This window comes from Falco biarmicus, chromosome 10, assembly GCF_023638135.1.
Source record: "Falco biarmicus isolate bFalBia1 chromosome 10, bFalBia1.pri, whole genome shotgun sequence".
NCBI classification, from domain to species: Eukaryota; Metazoa; Chordata; class Aves; order Falconiformes; family Falconidae; genus Falco; species Falco biarmicus.
The window spans coordinates 5,763,070-5,781,650 of NC_079297.1; the positions used below are offsets into that span (position 1 = coordinate 5,763,070).

Below are 18,581 nucleotides of genomic sequence, written 5' to 3' on the forward strand. Positions count from 1 at the left end.
GCAGCTGAACGGTGGCACGGGAACGTACAGGAGCCTAGGGCAGCAGCCAGGCACCGGTGACATCCCCAGCATGGCTGTTTGTGGGGATCTGTGGGCCTGGGGCACCAGCACCTCCACGTTTCAGCCAGGCTCGTTCCGCAGCCACACATCCCGATTCTGCACTTCCAAGTGGAGAAACTAGTGCAGCAGGACAAGCGCCTCATGTTGGCTTCAGCTGACCAGGTCTGCTGGGCTTCATGCAAGGCGATTCCTCCGCTGCCGTGGAGTCCCTGGCCACTGCTCAGGAGACACCAGCCTGCTCCAAGCAGCACATGCCACCACGGTCCCACATGTTGCAACAAAACTCATCCAAGTGTGGTTGCTCAGCTCCCCCCATCCCAGGCCCTTGGAAGGGGCAGCTGCAGTGCCCATCAGGGGAAACCTTACCTTCACAAAAGCCTTCTGGTTGCTTCCCACACCGAACCGCCTCACCTGGAGGCCAGACCAGCATCAGTTAAGATTGGGTGAACACGCAGAGCACACCTGGACTCAGTGTGGCTGGGCCAGCTGGAGTGCCCATTCCCTAAAGGACAGAACTACTTGAAAAACTAAGATACTCCCTCAACTCATCACTGCTGCAGACCAGCCTCCGAGGCTCATCATTTCCCCCAAAAGAAAGCAAGGATGGGAGAGGTTATCTGGAGGAACCGAGGCGGGACAAGTGCTCCATGAACAGGAGCTGCTAACAGGACCCAGGATTTTTTCTTCCCAGGGCTGACAATGTCATCAGCATGAGTCAGATTTGGGAGTTAAGATACACTATAAAATCATTTAAGAGCAGGTATGTCGATAAAGGCTGAAGAAATGACAAAGTAGCAGTAATTACAGATATAAACAGAAGGACGGCCATTCCAAGCCAGGGCACAGGACAGATCAGTGCTCGGTCAGCAGCTGGTCAGATTTTGGCCTAATGCCTTTGTAGTGGTCAATTAAAAAAAGCTGTGACACAATCCACAGAGCACACCTGTATTGCCTCACCGCAGGAGCGAGAGGCTCCACCAACAGCTAGGACACCTCTTTTGGCCCCAGCCAGCTTCCTCCGTGCTTTCAGGCTGACTGGTATCAACTAGCCTGGCTACTGCTATCCCCGTTCAAGCACTCATCTTTCTAGGAAGACGCCTCCAGTTGCAGGTAGGTGTCCAGCTGCACTCCCAGTATTGCGTTCGCACACCACCGGCTGAGAAGAGCGGCGTTAACTGGCACGCGAGCAGGTTACAGTTCACTCGTGCAGCTGGGTGTGCAAACAGACGATTGATAAGAGGGCCAGCTGAAGAGCTAACCCTGCTCCAGAAACGCGTATTGAAAAAATTCCCCAAGACCTTTAAAGGTAACCAACAGCCTTATCTCACACAATATGCAGTGACTCATGGCAAGTTAAATCGGTATTTATGGTTGCAGTTTGAGTCCTGCAATGACAATGTAAGTATGACCTCAACTACTTTTGCTACTACAAATCTGGCAGGGTGTGTGGGGAAGTCTCTCTGCAAAGGAATGAGTAATTAAGTATTTGGGAACCATGAATCGCTCACACAACCCAAGAACTGAGCCTTTAATAAAAGTAACTGGTTATTTTACAGGGGTTTTTTTGCCATTAGGACAGCAAAGATAACAGACACAACTGATAAAATTTTTTTTTATTATTCACTTTTGAATTCTTTTACACTTTCCTGATTATTTTGTGTAAGGTGAAACTAGAACTGTTTAAAAGACATACACAAATCTAGTACATCAATAACCAGGTATTTCTTTTTGCTATACTATTCTCACAACCACGTGTGTGCTAGGCAATATAACCATCACAGAAGCAAACTTTAGGCAGAATACTGGTCAGTAAAAACAAAGCGAAAAGAGCTACCAGATATACAGACAGGCTCGGTTCCACATTCACTACTGCATTTATCAAGCGCCAAGTATTAACTGCACAATTTGTTCAGCTAGTAGAGGGGAGTTTCAAAATCAGTGCATGAAATTCTCTTCAGCAGACAGATGGACAGACAAACAGATGGATCCTATACCTAAGTGGAATGTGAAGGTAGGGGGATGATACCGCGAGACTGACAGGTGACTATTCCTAATCTTTTCCACTGCATTATTCACGCCAACTCTTATTAGGTTTTATTGAATGGGACATGTTTGAAACATAACTAGGTGAGGACATTTGGAGCTCAAATATTACACGTTACAAGCGTTACGGATGTGTAGGTCTGCATTCCAGTACGATAAATGGGAAATCCTGAACATTGGAGCTGGCTCCCACTACCACCAAAAACGGGCAGACGAGAGCTGAAGTCTGCAACAGCCCTGGCAGCTCTCAAACATCCAGGAAAGAAACCTGTCCTTGAGCAGGCTCAGGTCTCACCCACCATCCTGCCATCACCCATAATCAAAGAAAGGATGACGCATGTGTGGGAGTCCAAAATCGCTTTAATGGAGTTTAAACAGGTGAGAGGGTCAAGGATGAACAGAGTCCAATGGGAGAAAAGTTTCTATAAAGTGAACTTAAAGATGGCTCAGTGGATTACTTAAGGAGTTTCCAGAACAAAATCAAAATGGGAATACCATGGAGATTTCGATTCACCTAAGAGTAAAGTAATGCAAAAGTGGCAGATCACTTCATGGTATCATCCAAACCAATAAGGCCATTCAAAAAATTGAATCTTCTCCTATTGCAAGTCCATGGTAGTGAACCAAGAATTCTCACTACTGAAGAATAGCTAAGGTATAATTAGGTAAGTTATTGCTGTGGGAAGGGGCTTAGTCATGCATGTCGTATGAGCACAAAAGCACTTTTAGAAGTCAAAACCCGGTTATCTGCCAGTGTAAAGAGTTTGGAAATCAAGCTGCTAACTCCCCCATCACCCTCCTCCCCAAAACAAACCCCATCCCCAGAAAGACAGGATTGACAAAGTGAGCTTTTGACTGAAAGCGGTGCCTCAGACTTGGTTACAAATGTCTACAGAGTGTGCCTGTTCAACTAACCCATAGCAGTGTTACCAACTGGAATGCCAACATCGGACTGTTCTCCTTCCATGCCCCAGTGTCACAATAGAATCTCTTATAACTTTCTGTACAACTTTACAACAGAATTGTACTTCGACTATTTTGGTGCCAAATTAAGCTTGCCAGAGTTACATAATTGATGTCTACTTTTCTACCAATAAGAGTTTTGTAAAGTCAATTGCAATCACAAAACCCATAATCACAGTGTTCAGTTAAAAATATAAACACGGTAATCGTAACTGCAAATGTTCGAAATAGGAAAGTTCGGAATGCCATTATAATAACCGACCTCCGCTTTAAGTACACAAAACACCAACCAACTGTTTTTACCCCACAGACAGTTTTTGCTACGTTGAGGTTGTGAAAAGTCGATGTACTATTCTTTTTGCTTGTCGCACAAAGGGATATATGTGTAGGATACAGGGTGACATTGAACATATAGTGAAGCGTGACAGCCATTAGTTCTCTCCCTCCCCAGCATCCCCTTCATCTCCCTGGTTTTCCGACGTCCATAGCTGTAAGAAAATACAAACACTTGTTTATTCTGAAACCACAGAGTTAGTTACAATTGTCAGGAAAGGGAAGACAGCATAATTAGCAGCAGCTGTGCAATTTTGTCAGTTAAGAGCAATACAGAACTGAACTTAAGAGTAAAGCTAAAGAATAACGAACTAGAAAATGAGTGGAGGATAACAATTAAAAAGCCAGCCCAAGTTTGCAAGCTCAATGTAAAGCTGGCTGTTAAGAACAGACTCCACTTTGTGTTCCAAAAAAAAAAAAAAAAAAAAAAAAAAAAAAAAAAAAAAGAGAAAAATCTGAGTTTGTTACAGCGGTTAACAACAGATTTCTGGTTTAAACAAGCAAGTCTAACTGGTCTGGTTACAAAAACCAGTGCAGTTGAGACATGCAGCTAATGCCTCCAAAAAAGGCTTTTAATAGTACAGAACTACTTGAGTCTTCAGGAGTTGAGTCCCACTTATGGGGTCCAGCAGCCTAACGAAGTAACAGCACAGAATGCGGTGGCTTGGCACATTATACTTACAGTGAGGTTGTCCCTAAGCAGCTGCATGATCAGAGTGCTGTCTTTGTAAGACTCTTCATTCAGCGTGTCCAGCTCTGCTATCGCTTCATCAAATGCCTAAAAACATGCAAGACAGCACTTTCACGTCCTGCGCTCTGAATTCACTTCTGCTTACGCAGAACTGACAAGTTTGCCACATTACATTCAAACTCTGTGACAGCAGCTTCCAGTATTTTTCTTTTCCACCAAAAGAAGGAATGTAAACCAAAGCAAACACCAAACCACCAGCGGGAAAACAGAAGGCTTCAGGAGGATCCACATTAAAGCCTGGAACAACTTCACTACCATGCCAATACCAAGTGCTGAAGAGGCAAGCTTCTTTCTTTTTACTAATTTCAAAGTATTACTCTGTCGCGCTGAACAATGATTTACACAGCCTGAAGTCAGGTTTAAGAACACCACTTCAAAGCAATACTTTCATTAAAAATGAATGTCTCACTGGTCTAAACTGGCAGTAAAAGACAAAAGTACCATTAAGTTGATATATATTGTACATAAGTAAGTAGGCAAGAAAATGGAAGACCAGGGTTTCTGATGGTGGCGTGGAAAGTTTGGGATTTCTATTCAAAACAGCATAGGAAATCAGGTATGCTCCACTAGAAATTAATAAAGCTATTCTTCCCATCAATCTGTTACACATGAGCGCCCATGTTACAAGGCTGAGAGCAGAAAGCCAGGAATAAATGCTATTTCTTCCTTCAGGTTTCAAACAGATGTAAGCCTATTAACCAAAAAAAGCAGGAACAGCAGCAGCATTTTACACAGCAAAACATCGCTCCCTGTTACAAACTATTATTGAAGAGCATATTAAGAACACAAAGATTCAACTAATACCATATTATTCAAGTTACTACCAGGCAATTTTCACAGATGCAAAAAGCTCCATTTAGAAGGCTCTAATCCTATTTTAGGGAGAAGGCTAAGAAAAATAAGACTATTTGTTTGGCACAACCCATCACACAAGCTTTTTTTGGTCTCTGGAGAGAGGCACATGCAGATACACAAGGACATTTAGGGCTATGACTGTAGTCACAAAGACGACACTTCATGCATTTGCTAAGCATTCAAATTTAAATCAATATTTCACTTTAGAAGCGCTAAATCAATCTAAGTGTTTTCAAATTTGTCACAAGCGCATCCTAAGAGTTAGGTGGATGTAAGAAGAGGTATTTTGTCCTCCCTTTCATTGGATCAACTGCACTAGCAAATTAGCTTTACTTAAAGCTAAGCTAGTCTAGCTAGCTAACCTACCTGAAAATATACTACAACAGTTTAAAGACGACATAATTTTAAAGGAATTTGATATAAACAAGCATGACCTTCTACAAAGTGCTACTGTAACTATAATTATCTCCTTAGCCTCCACAAACTTGGTAACATGAAGAGTTTGCTTACCGTCTTTGCCAGGTTACAGGCTTTTTCAGGAGAATTTAGTATCTCATAGTAGAAGACAGAGAAATTTAGAGCCAAACCAAGTCGAATGGGGTGTGTTGGCTGCATCTCTTTCTTGCTAATTTCAAATGCCTCCTGGTAAGCTTGCTGAGAGTTTGCTACCGTTGCTGCAAGGTAATTACAATCACATTAATGCACAGTACATCACCCTACTTCACAGGGGAAGCTATTATATTCTTGGTCTAGACTACTGTGCCACCAGAAATTCCTACAATTACATATGCACAGATGCTTCTTTCAATATCTTTACATGTAAAAGCCTACCGCTAACCAAACTATTAAGGCAGAAATATTTCTTCAGATAAAACTCTGACATACAGAAATTAAGTTCAACATTTTAATAAAGACTTAAAATGAAATTTATGCAAAACAAATTCCAACCAATCTGAACGCACACAAACTCTACCTAAGTTGAAGTGTACTGCGATTAAACTGTCTGATTCCAGTCAAGCTGCAGAAATAGTAGCTCTGAATAATAAACCCAGTCAAAAATCGTTTGGGGAAGAAGAGGTATCTGATCTACCCATTTAAACTGAAGGAAACATTTAGCAGCTAGGTCGTGAACTCTGAATTTCAGTTTGGGGTTTCAGAGGAAAGATAACAGTCCCTTCCTGGCTAATGGGTAACAATAAGCTCCAGAATGACGTCAAACTAAGTTTGCAAGACATGGACTACATCAGACACTCACTAGAAATTCAGGCACAGTTCAGCATTGCTTTACAATTTCAGGATTAATCAGCTTAGGACTCAGTAACCCAATATCCCTTATTTGCATGCAGAAAGCTTGCAAACAGCTAAGACTGAGAGCTAAATTCATAGTGTAAACAAGAGATGACAGGAACAAAGCATTTTCCATGAGAGAAAAACCCCCACATTTTCCAGGAAAAGGATTTATACTGCCAAACATACTTGAAAATCAGTCACTGAGGTCAGGGGCTGCAAGTAGAATTTGACTGGTTTGATGAACATTTGCCAATCCCTTCTAATAATTTCAGTGAAGTCTTTCTCTACAAGTGACTTGCACTGCACCTGTCTTCAATACTACAGAGCAGTAGCAAAAAGAAATAGATACTTTACGTTAGAGGAAAAAAATGTAAGTATTTTTTGATACTTTATTCTGCTTGGCCCCCAGCAGAGTAAGAGATTTCATCTCTACTTACTTTGCTTATTGTCCCCAGATGCCACCTCTGAAAGGTATCTGTAGTAATCGCCTTTCATTTTCAAATAGAAGACCTTGCTTTCTGGCTGTGTTGCATTGACAATAAGGTATTTATCCAGGAGTTCCTGAGAAAGGAAACATCACTTTTTTTCCCCATCAAGTCATAAAAATAATGTCTGAAACAGTCTTTGTTACAATGGTAAGCATGAGCTATTAAAAAAATTAACAATGACTTATGTATACTCATGCGTTAATCACTTTCCCTACTGTTGTCTAAACAGAAAAAAATAGAAACTACTTGTAGCCTAACCCCTGGAAAGAACAACACTTGTTATGCTGAGACTGCCCACAATTCACTCCTGCAGAATCTAATGGCTATCAGAGCTTAAGGCTGCAAAGATTTTCCTCGAAATATGGTTGCAAACCTACCTTCCACAACCAAACTAATGAAAAGCAGCAGCTTGACATCAGTACAAGTCTGGTCACTTTTGCTGCCACAAACTCAAATTCTACCCATAGCAGTGAAATTATCCACAACAAACTGCAACTCCCATTGAAAAGCTGAATAGTAGCAGAGTCAGCACATGTGCGTTCAGAAAGAGACGCAAAGACTGACAGTACTGACAGCAACTGCTCCTGACTGATCTTTAGCAAAACGAACACCAATAAAACAAATCCCTCTGGTCTAAGTGAAAGAAAGAGCAAAACCAGTTGGCGGGGGAAGACATACATACTTTCTCCATCCCCAAAAAAGTATTCAACCAGCCTCAGGATGTCAGCATTCATTAACGAAAGAATTTAAACACTAGGCCTTTTAGCAGGACTCATGCCAGTGCCCCAGATCTAAATTTGTTTTCACGGTGAGCCCTAGCCAGCAGCTAGCGGTCTTCAATATTGCCTTGTTTGCTTTTTTGTATTAAAAAAATATATGCTCTTTTATAACAAACCCCCTAAGAAACAGATTAGGTAACTTAGGAGCTAGAACTGGACCCACGTACATGGCTATGCAAAATTATTCCCCTGCTAAGGTGCTGCAGTGTCTACAGCACTAGTAAGATTCCTTAAGCCTCTCTGAAGAATGCTGCAGTACTAACTACTGTTATTTTTGCTGTTGGATTATTACCAGAACATCATTGCAGATATCCTGCAATTCAGCTTCAATTTTCTCACGATACTCTCTTCCCATCTGCTGTTTCTTCTCATTCCTCTCTGTTTTCTGTTCAATGCTGGAAATCACACGCCAGGATGAGCGACGGGCACCAACCACATTCTTGTAGGCAACTGAGAGTAGATTCCTTTCTTCGTTGGACAGTTCATGTCCTTGCTCAGTGACAGCCTTCATAGCAGCAGCCATGTCATCGTAACGCTCAGCCTGTTCAGCCAGTTTGGCTTTCTGTACCAACTCACTTTTATCCATGGCTCTCCTGTAATTAGTAGGGAATAAAAAGAGAGAAAAGTGTCTCTTGATTGTCTGCACTGTGGAAGTTAATGCTGAAAGGTGAAGCAGAACCCACAGTCACTAGTAAGTAGGAAATCCATCGACTCAAATACGAAGGATTTCTTTTTCAAAAATTATTTGACCCTTTGCCAAATATGTATAATTTCTATGCATAAATGACTAATCACAATCCTGAAGATAGGTAAGCACTATTCTTCAAAATGCAGCAAAATTCATATTGGCATTAAGCACAGCAAATCAATATGTTCCCTATGTAAATCTCTCCCCTTTCCTATACTGGCCACAGCTCAGCTTGGGACACACTACATGTTCTAACCCAGAAACCACCAGTTTTGGTTTGGGTTTTTTTTGGCTTGTTTTGGTTTTCTTGTTTGTTTTCCCCCCATTATTATACAACAGCAACTACTTAGGAGCATTGAAGCACTGGACAGCTCCTCCCTACACCAAGACTTTTTGCCTGCTACAGCAGATGTTTCCGTGGGCTTAAATAAACAATACCTACTACAGCTGTAGTTGTTGGCAACTATGGAAAGTACATTTATACTGTTCTGCCAGAAGAATGTCTTTTGGGGCTTTGGGTTTTTTTCCTTTTCTTTTTTTTAACACATGTATCAACATACGTGTAACGGACAATTCTATACAGCTAGGGTGCCTGCAGTCTCAGGTTTTCAAGACTTCTTAAATAACATTGACATCCACAGAAAATTATTGGGATGTGGCCCACATGACGGTCACTACTGCAAAACTAATTGTTTATAGGGAAACAACTTATCATTTCCGATAACGCAGTTTAGCCACTGAAGCCAAGAAAAACATGTCACGTGACCACAAGGCCCCTGAAGAGCTTAAGCAATGAAAACTGAAGTTAGTAAGGAACATGTCAGTGAGGCAGCTCGAGTGTTTGCTTATCTCTACAAGACAATGCTAACATACATTTAACTCGGCCATTGAGCTACCAACCTTATATTCAACCACCTAGAGCTAGGTTCACAGGAGAAATTAAACAAGCTTTGTTGCCTTTATGAAAGTTAGCGGACCTCAATACCTTACAAACTCCCAGACGCCCCAAATTAACCTGTAAAATTTCTCCAGGTGTGTAGTTTCACTATTGGACAGACCCAGAATCGTTACTCTTGTCAGTACTGAGCAACAAAGTTCCTCTCCTACTCCCTAAATCCCCATCAGGACTCCCAGCTGTCCAGGTAAGAACTTTTCAGGCTGAGACCTAACAGCCTGAAAACAACTTCTAAAAAGAAGGAAAAGCAAACAAGAACAGTGAGTTTACAGTTTGCCTTTCACAGGCTTCTGTGCATTAGACAAGCATCTACAGCCCTATTAGAAAGAACCAACAGGCTGAAAGCGACTGCTGTAGCCTTTTCCCTGGCGCTCTCCTTTGAAGATCCCAGTCTGACAGGCTCCTGATGGAGAACGGCTTGCACACACTGCTCAGCTCGTATTCTAATCCAAGCGTTACCCTACCACTATTATACAGGGAAACCAGTCCCCTATACTAAATCCTCAACCAGGAAAATGAGATGCAGATCCAAATTTCCATCATGTGTATGAGCAGTTTCAGAGTTTCCTACTGCCAAGGACGGAGTCCTAACTACAAAATTATTTTGAGATGAGCATATTCAATCCCTCCAGCTGAAGATATCGCTCTTTAGCAAAAAAATCCCCAAAACACAAAATCACACCGGATATCAAGGCAAACATTGTTACATCATGTGAAAGCTCCTGAAATAAACCCAGCAACCGAATCTCCTACCCGTTTTATATTTGCAAGTCACACTCATTCCTGCTTGTGTTTGATCCTTTGTAGATCTAGTCTAATGATCCATCCATGTAAATACACTCAAGTTAGGATATGTAATGCTAAAAGCAGCCTCCTGGAATGAGACCTCTTGCAGACTTGTGTAAGTAAAGCTAGGCTGCAGTTCAGTTCCATTTCAAACACTGCATTTAAACTAGTGGATTCTGGCACCTATTAAAAGGTGACGCACAGACTTCAGATTGAAGCCCTCAACAAGACAGGCTGACTGTAGGTAGCAGTGTGACAAGTTCTTGTAAGGCATGATTAGTTTGGCTCTCTTTTTCCCAAGAGGCTTTCACCATGGGGATATGCTGAATTATCATTGGCTTCTGCAGACTTACCAAAAGCATAGCTCCTGAGGACAGAAAGGTATGAGCAGAATGTGCGATGTGCATTTTTTCTGCCCCTACTCTAAAGCGTATCATAGTACCAATGCGTAACAAGCCTATGGAAATCATCAGACTGCTTACCATTGAGAGAACCCATCCCACTCCTCACTGTTGAGTCTATCAAACCTCATAAACCATTCCCTTAACACAGCACTAAATTTAGACTATGTGCTTAATGCAGGAAGTAATTTGTGAACGGCATTTCTCTACCCACTCACTAAAATTTGAACATGAACAAAGTACACCTGAAGAACGCTTTTAACATTACAAGAGCCAATTTTAAATAACTGGACATTAAAACAAAACAGTTTCAGAACAGTTCTCGTTTCCTCACAGTCTGCAAAGCTTGTAGAAGCATTTCTATTGCAACCATCTTATCTTTTCCTTTTCTCCTTATGGAATGTGATTATTATGTAGAAAAAGCCTGCCTGTTGATGTCCAGAGGCAAGTAGTTCCAACAGAGTTTACATTTTGCCATTGAAAGGTCAGTTTTATCTTTGATCTGCACTTTGCCAATAGTGGTCTAATTTGTAGACAAGTCATATGTGCAGAATTCAGTTTACAAACAATATAGAGTTTAGTTTAGAAATGGTGCAGAGTTTGTTTTATCAGGCTCACTGACATATTTATCTTTAGATGCAAATCAGTTCAAGGCAGTCAGTGGGTTCATATAAGGACATATGAAGGAAATCAGAGGGAACTGCAAGGGCCCAAAGACCTAGTGGATAAAAGAGATCCAGAAACCAGTTTAACGTATCTGGTTATACAAGTGAAACACCAGCACAAAGCATTAGAATGTTGTTTCTCATCAAACAACTTCCCTCAGTAATGTAAGTAATTTATGCACATCTTAAACGTAACAATTATTGAAGATGGGAGTTCCTCAGAACTTCACTGGCTCAGTTTTGACATAAAAATTCAGTATACAGGGTCTTGAGTTATTTAGTTAGTTCATCTTAATATCCGTACTGTTAGTAGGTTTGCTACAAAACATAAAGTATTATTCAATGACATGGATTTAACAGAACTTAAATGCAGTAAGAAAATCATTGCCCGCACCAAAATATCTGCAATTTACAGGAAGCCTACCATTATTTTGTTCTCAGGGTGCTGCACAAAGGAACACTTAAAATCCTTATTTGATTCTCCATTGCTTACCTTGTTAGAAGCTTGGAGAGAGCTTTGCAGAGCTATGGTGGCTTGAGCTCCAAAAGAGGGAAGTGTTTGCCAGAAGGAAAAAAGATACAAGGAAAGGAGTGATGTTTGAAAAGGCAAAGAAGCAACTATCAGTTATAACTGGTCCCTCCCATAGAGGAGATGAAAGCCACACTCTTAACAATGGATCAGTGTGCCACAGTCTGAAACAAGCAAAGCCTACAGCTAAAAATACTTCTAGGCTACAAACAGAAGCCATCTAACAAAGGTTACCTGCAGCTAGGAGCGAAACACACAAAGGTGACGAACAGGAGGCCAAGAGGAATGATCTATTCTAGCACTAATGAAGCCATGCCATGACGGCAAGGAGGAAAGAGGGAAGATGGAAAAAGGAGCAGATACACATGTGCAGATCACAGCCATGGAAGAGTCCCGAAAGTTGCCCATTCTAAGCAAAAGATTCTCATATTAGATGCATTAATACATTTCAAAGTCTTAAGACACTGTCTTTTTAAGTATCTGTCAAACCACAATGTAGTAGCCCTCCGTAAAGAAGTGGCTGGGCACTATTTACAATAAGGAATGCAATCCACTAGGCAGCAGTTACAGCCAATAGTACCGGCTGCCAGAAATTTGAATCACCCTAAATCCCACACTTAAAATGTAACTTCCCACCCCCTCCCCCCCCGCCTATCTCCCATACAACCTGGAGTTCTTTCAATCTGTTAACAAATGCAGAATAGCAGGTATGCAGCTACTAAAAGTTACATGTGCTTACTTCTCACCCCCAGAAAAGCTTTACGCCTGTGGACAAGACCCTGAAACATATCACAAAGCATCAAAGGCAGAGGTCTGAACCAGTAAAACATCTGTTTGTAACTGCCTTGTTACTTTCAGTGGAGGATGCAGTAAGAAGGGGGGGATGGTGTGACAATCCTGGGAACAGCACCTGAAGTCAGTATACCCACAGATCTTTCAAGAACGGATGGACACACAAAACCAGAGGTTTACGTCTTGGTAACAGCTGAGGAGTAAAACATACAGATAATGTTCTTCAGAAGACTGCAGGAGCTTGAGAACTACATCTTACTACTCAGCAGTTACTCCATCTGCTTCATAGCCTTTATTGTTTCCAATTTCCATGGGCTGTTTAGGACAAAGCCAAAACAGATCAGAAGTAACCCTGTTTAAAGACTGCAGAAAGCAAATGAAATAACCGACACTGAAAAAAATCTGGCTTATATAACATATTGAACTGACAAGACAATACTAATAAGCCTACGTTGGCCTGAAGTCTGCTGCTCTTGATGACCTGTTCTTCTGATGCTAATTAAGTCATTGATTTTTGTGTACTGTTTTTCTCTTTATAGCAAGCATGAGCATCTATCGGACAAACACTTCCACTTTGTAAAAATATTAGTGAGAAAGCAGTGTGGTCAGTGGTTTGACATACTGGTCCCTAATGAGTCAAGCAGAGATGCAGGTTAACAGACCCGCATGTTTCACTGTGAGAAATCAATGTAAAACCAGATTTGGTGAAATGGGATGCAATCATAGTTCTCAGTCACAAACTCTGTAAGTCTGTTCAAATTGTAACAGGCAAAGCAGCAGACCGGTACAGAATCTGTAGTTCAATCTTCTGACAACATGTGAACAAACCTTATTTGATTTCTGGATGGGCAATTCATTCCCAAATTAAACATTCACATGAGGTAAGTGGTATTTAAAATTACACTTCCATAATTACATAGAGTAAGAGCTTTGGAGATACCATTTCTAAAACAAATGGAAAATCCTTTTCCGTAATTCAGGCACACACATGCTGATGCAAGTATCTACATGATGTTGATGGCATTCACTGTCAAGTAGACATGGCTCCCGATATTCTTTACAGGAAAGGAACCAACTCCTTAAATGGAATGCAAAAAACCTTCCCTGCTTTATCATATTAGGCATTTGATTTTATTAGTTGTGTTTCTCTATTTTAGTTCCCTCAAAGGCTACTACATATTGTTAAATAACTGACTGAAAAATGAACATGCCTGCTAAGACCTGACCAAGTGAAGTCTTCCACAACTGTCAAAAGTCTGGGTATAACAACAAGTTCAGTAAAATAACACTGCAAACATGATGAGGGAAAAAGGCAAATGACTTCACAGTTGTGATATTCTTGCTGACCTTGTGCAGTACATAACTTCAGCCTCCTCTGCATCTACTGATTAGCCGTATACCCTGGCCTTCAGCTCAAATCTTTATACAAATGCTCAGATAAAATTAACATTCTATAAAGCCATGCCTAAACCTGCTCTGGCCATCTTCTGGCATCCTTCTTTCCTGCTTCCTAAACCTGACTAATATAATTTTTGAATAAAATGACATTCAACAGTTTTCAGCCTCCATAGACAACGGCAAAATTTCTCTGAGAAGTACCAATAGCACGTAGGAATACTGACAGCGTACAGACAACTTAAATTTAGTGACAGTAGCCTTGTTCTTAATGTCATTTAAACAAGGGATCGCAAGCTGAAAAGCACTGCACTGCTACATACCTATGGCACTCTGCACAGGACAGCTGCAGGTGGAGACAAGCACACAGTTCCAAAGTACAATATACTTACATGGTAATACCTTTTTGTTCCAACTAGTAGAATTGGTTCTTGGCTAGAGTTCAGGTGGAAATAGTGCGTTATCCCAAAAAATCTTCCCCCAGGCATAAAGTTCATGCCAAACTAATGTATTCATATCACAGATAAATCACTTTTGTTAATAATAAACCGAGAGTATTTACATTATAGGGTGGGGCAAAAAGTGCGACCATATAAAAGACGATACTACTGTTAACGCCTAGTCTTACTGGGACATATTAGGATACGAGATGGATTAGGTACTAGTTTTTTACCTCATTATTCATATCATTATTTACTTAACTCCTCTTCATCTGAGTTTATTCACATGCAGCACAAAAAGCTGCATACTGGCAAAGGCCTGCTTAGGGAAAAAAAAAACCACTCAACATCAAAATAGCAGAGATCAGAACATGCGGTACTGACATAATGAGGTTGAGAAAACTGCACTAGGCCCATCTGTGCAATGAGTCTATCACTTTAACAGTACCAATTCAATAAACAAAATATTATACAGGGTATATTCTCACAGTCCTGTAATACGAACAGCAAAAAAGGCACCAGCATTCTTGTTTTCTTTTTAGGTCAGTTTATATCTTGTTATTATTTTAAAATAAAAGCAAGCTCTTCTTTTCATCAAGTAGTATTAAAATTTCTGACTGAGGTGTCCTGCAGCAGTGAATGGGTGAAGACACAGATATTCCTACAGCCACTGAAGTTACAAAACCTTACAAATGTTTTCAAACTCTCTGATATTTTTATGTAGGAATTTAGCTTTTACAGTGCTGTATGATGTATATTTTTGTTTTCCTACCACGTAGAAAAGGTATTTTAACTATTAATAATGAATTCAGCCGAAAACAACTGATTTGTTATCTCTGCATCAGATGCATTTTTGCTCCCATTTGCTAACACGGTGACCGTATGCCACTGATCATCCCAATCAATACCTGATGATACCTACCTCAAACAAAACCTCTGGTTGTTACTTTTGGGTTACTGCCCAGCCTTTTTGTAGGCCGGGACTGGCTTGAAGCAGCCTTCTTTCCCTCTGGAGTCCTCCCTAAATGCATCTCTATTCCCAAATGGACACAAACGATCAAAACTGGAGAAGAATAATAAACCTGTTTTGTTTCCTTCTAAAGGGCTCGTGACACGTCCGTGGGCATCCCCGGCCCTACGTGCCGGCAGGGCCAGCGCTTCGCCCCTGGGTTTGCCAAGCGGCAAGGACGCCCCAGCCCCTCCCCTGGGCCGGGGTCGTGGGCGCGGGAGCCTTCGGGAAGAGGGCGGCAACCGACGCCGACCGCTGCGCGGCGGAGCCCACCGGCCCTCCTCCCCCGGCCGCCGGGCAGGGCAGCCCGCGGCGCTCGGTACAGGTGTGCGCGGCCGGCCGCGCCCGCCGGGGAGACACTGACTCACCCGGGGCGGGGCAGGGCAGGGCCGGGCCGGGCGCTCGGGGAGGAGCCGCCGCCGCCCGCTCGGGCCCCGCAGCGGCAGCCGCGGGAGGGTCACACCGTTACCCGGAGCGGGGAGGACGGGGCGGAGGGGGCAGGACCCGCCGTCGCCCGTCGCCCCCCGCCCCCCGCGCGGGGACCCTGCCTTAGAACGCCGGAGGCAGCCCCCCGCGGCCCTCGCCGCCCCTCCCTGCCGCGGGGGGCTGCGGCGGCCCGGCCGGCGGAGAGGCGCGGGGCCCGGCCGGCGGGGAGGCGGGAGGCAGGCCGGGGAGGCCTCCCCCGCACGCTCCCGCGGACGCCAGCGGGGCCGCAGCGGCCCGGCGCCAGCCCGCGGGGAAAGGGGAGGGGGGGAGGCGTGGGCGGGGCCGCGGGCCCGGGCCCGGGACCCTCACCTGGCGGGGGCGGTGGCACCGCGGCCTGGATCCCGGCGGGCGAGGCGACTCGGAGCGCGGCGGCCGCTCGGCGCACGCACACACCCCTGCGGCGCTCCGGCCCGGCTTCCGGCGCCGCCGACACGCCCCTTCCGGCGCCAGGGGGCGCCACCGCCCCTCCCGCCTCCCCATTGGGCCGACGGGGCCGCGGCGGCGGGCGCCGGCCGGCTCGCGGTTGCTATGGCGACGGGAGGGGCCCCGCCGCGGCCTGGCCGTCTCCGTGCGCCCCGCCGCCTCCGCCGTCTCCGCCGCCCGCCCGGTCCCGCCGGCCCGGCAGCGCCCAGCCCGCCCGTGGCCCGGGGGAGGCGGCTCAGCCGGGCCGGGGGGCTGGCGGCTTTCAGCGGGGCGGTGGTACGCGGGGAGGCCGAGTGGCCGCGGCCCCGGGGACCCCGCCGGCGGCCTGCCCCGGCCCGAGCGAGGCCTGCCGCCGCTGCCCGCCTGGCACCGCGGGGCTGCCGCCTCCTCGCCTTGCCCGAGCCCGTGGCACACACGCCGGGCAGGCCTTGGCCACTGCCGCCCGCACTCGGGCACCGGTGCCAGAGAGCGAGCAGCTCCGCTGGGAAGTGCAGCAACTTCTCCAGCAACAACACGACAGCGTTTTCGGGTTTCTGGCCATTTCTTGCTACTGTTTTCCAGCTGAACCTCACGATAAAGCACATTGCCGCTGACAGTGGGTGCCATTCTGTGCACCGTCATACAAGTAAAAGCTCACAACTGCTTTAAATTGCAAGGTGACCTTTAAGTGGCTCCTCCTTACAATTTAAAATTGCATGTTTTCACTGAAAAGACAAGATCCTTATCACCTAGATAAGTTTTATGCAACTGTAATAAATGACATTTACTAGAGAAAAGGTGAAAGAGAGCATTTTTGGGGCATGAGGAAAAGTCTAGCTCGGTTTCCAAGGAGGAATCCAAGTATAAGAGTTCAATTTTGTAATGCATGTAATCCTTTTGGATAAGAAGTGACTGAACACCCCCCCACACCCCTCACTCCCAAGTCTCACGTTTATAGCAGCACCGCTTCTCAAGGCATTGTTATTGGGGCTGAAAGGTGCTCTGTTCAATTACAGTACCCTGGAGCCTAATTTTCTCTCAGTGTCTCAGATACAATCCTGGTCCTGTTAAAGTCACTGTCAGATTCCTTTTTGGTGATGGAAAGACTTCATTAGTTTCCTGCTTAGTCTCGGTCCAAAGGTTAATTACTTTGGAAAGTCAGAAGGAAAATTACTTGGCACCCGCAAGTTATCTCAAGCTGCAAACACCAATTCAGCTAGATCTGTTACTGTCATATCTCTCTCTCTTTTTCTTTCCTAGGCAAAACTTGTTTTTTTCCCCTGATCTTCCCTATTTTCCCAGTTTCCATCTGGGCCATTCCCCGTGTTCTTGCTGAGGCCTTGGGAGTGCTGGTTTGTGGCGGAATTACTGGCGTTCCACAGTAATGTATATCCGCATATACTGCTTGGTTTGTAGAAGCACACTGTCGACACCTGTTCGTTTAGTCACCTGCTGTATCCCCCTCGGCCTTCTCACCTTGCTGCCTACTCTAGCTCATCACTGCAGTGTCCATGTTGTCACAGCTCATGCCTCCCACTTCCAGTGAGGTCCACCCATCTCCCTTCATACCGCTCCTCCAGTTTGCCCAGACCAAATTCCAGCCATCGCCTCTGAAGTGCTTTGCAGTCCTTCTCAGCTGGCATTTTTGGCTTGTGCATTCTCTTTCGCAATACCCAGATAGAGCAATTCAGCACTGTGTAGTCACAGAGGTGAAAATACCACCCTCTGCTTCTACAGGGCATGCTGCTGCTCCTGCGGCCAAATCCCTCTTGAGCCAGAGGCCCCTGAGACAGTATTAATAATACAGTTAATTCCTCTGCAAACTCCTCTTACCCTGGGGTCTTCCTAGTCCTTGTAAGTGAGATAAGCAATGCATCCTGCAGCTTCTGCGGGCACAGAAGGGTGGAGGCTGGAACTAGCACCAAACCTCAGCTCTGAAACGTGTTGCAAGAGCAGCAAGTCTTTCCAAGTGTCACCTTTCAGAGAAGGAATTGCACATTGGCTTGATGCTGCTCAAAGGATCTGAGACAGGAGATCCAAAACTTTGTGAAAGAGTAGCCTTTTCCTCAGGGGCAGCCTTGATCCATGAATAAACAAGACCAACACAGAGACCAGCCTGCCTGGCTCTCCAGAAGGAGGCACACTGCTCTGCATTTTCTGAAAGAGACACACTTCAGGTAAATAAGCGTGAAGTAGAAATGGTAGTTGGCTTTAGCAGCTGGTCAGCATTATCCCTGTTGTTGCTCTGGGGAGGGCAGAACGGCTGGCTGCGCTGCGGACATGCTTGTTGTGTTCATGGTGAGTTGCAGGCACATGCAGAGTAAAAATGCAAAGAGGGAGATCACAGGATTCTGCTCTGGAAAAGGAGACAGCCTGTGGCCAAGACGGAGTCCCCCTGTTAGAGAAGTGGTTCATTACAAGAACTGTGAGACCCGTGCTCTTCTCTGGCTATTTATCAAACATATATAAAA

The 18,581-nt window shown here is 44.5% G+C and overlaps 1 protein-coding gene across 3 annotated transcripts; it reads right to left on the bottom strand.

Annotated features, from left to right (window-relative positions):
* Positions 1 to 1,658: 1,658 nt before the first annotated feature.
* On the bottom strand, positions 1,659 to 16,167 carry YWHAB (tyrosine 3-monooxygenase/tryptophan 5-monooxygenase activation protein beta). 3 transcript variants are annotated; one of them, XM_056354204.1, is made up of 7 exons: positions 16,018 to 16,129; positions 14,447 to 14,532; positions 7,855 to 8,155; positions 6,733 to 6,856; positions 5,516 to 5,679; positions 4,082 to 4,177; positions 1,659 to 3,554 (listed from the first exon to the last, which is right to left on the bottom strand). In XM_056354204.1, exons 2-7 carry the CDS (start codon positions 14,449 to 14,451, stop codon positions 3,498 to 3,500), a joined length of 747 nt encoding a protein of 248 aa, XP_056210179.1. In that variant the 5' UTR covers positions 14,452 to 14,532; positions 16,018 to 16,129; the 3' UTR covers positions 1,659 to 3,497. The 3 variants fall into 3 exon arrangements, with proteins under 3 accessions (XP_056210179.1, XP_056210180.1, XP_056210181.1); XM_056354205.1 differs by lacking the exon at positions 14,447 to 14,532 and having other exon boundaries at positions 16,018 to 16,167; XM_056354206.1 differs by lacking the exons at positions 14,447 to 14,532; positions 16,018 to 16,129 and adding an exon at positions 11,551 to 12,200.
* Between the last annotated feature and the right edge of the window lie 2,414 nt (positions 16,168 to 18,581).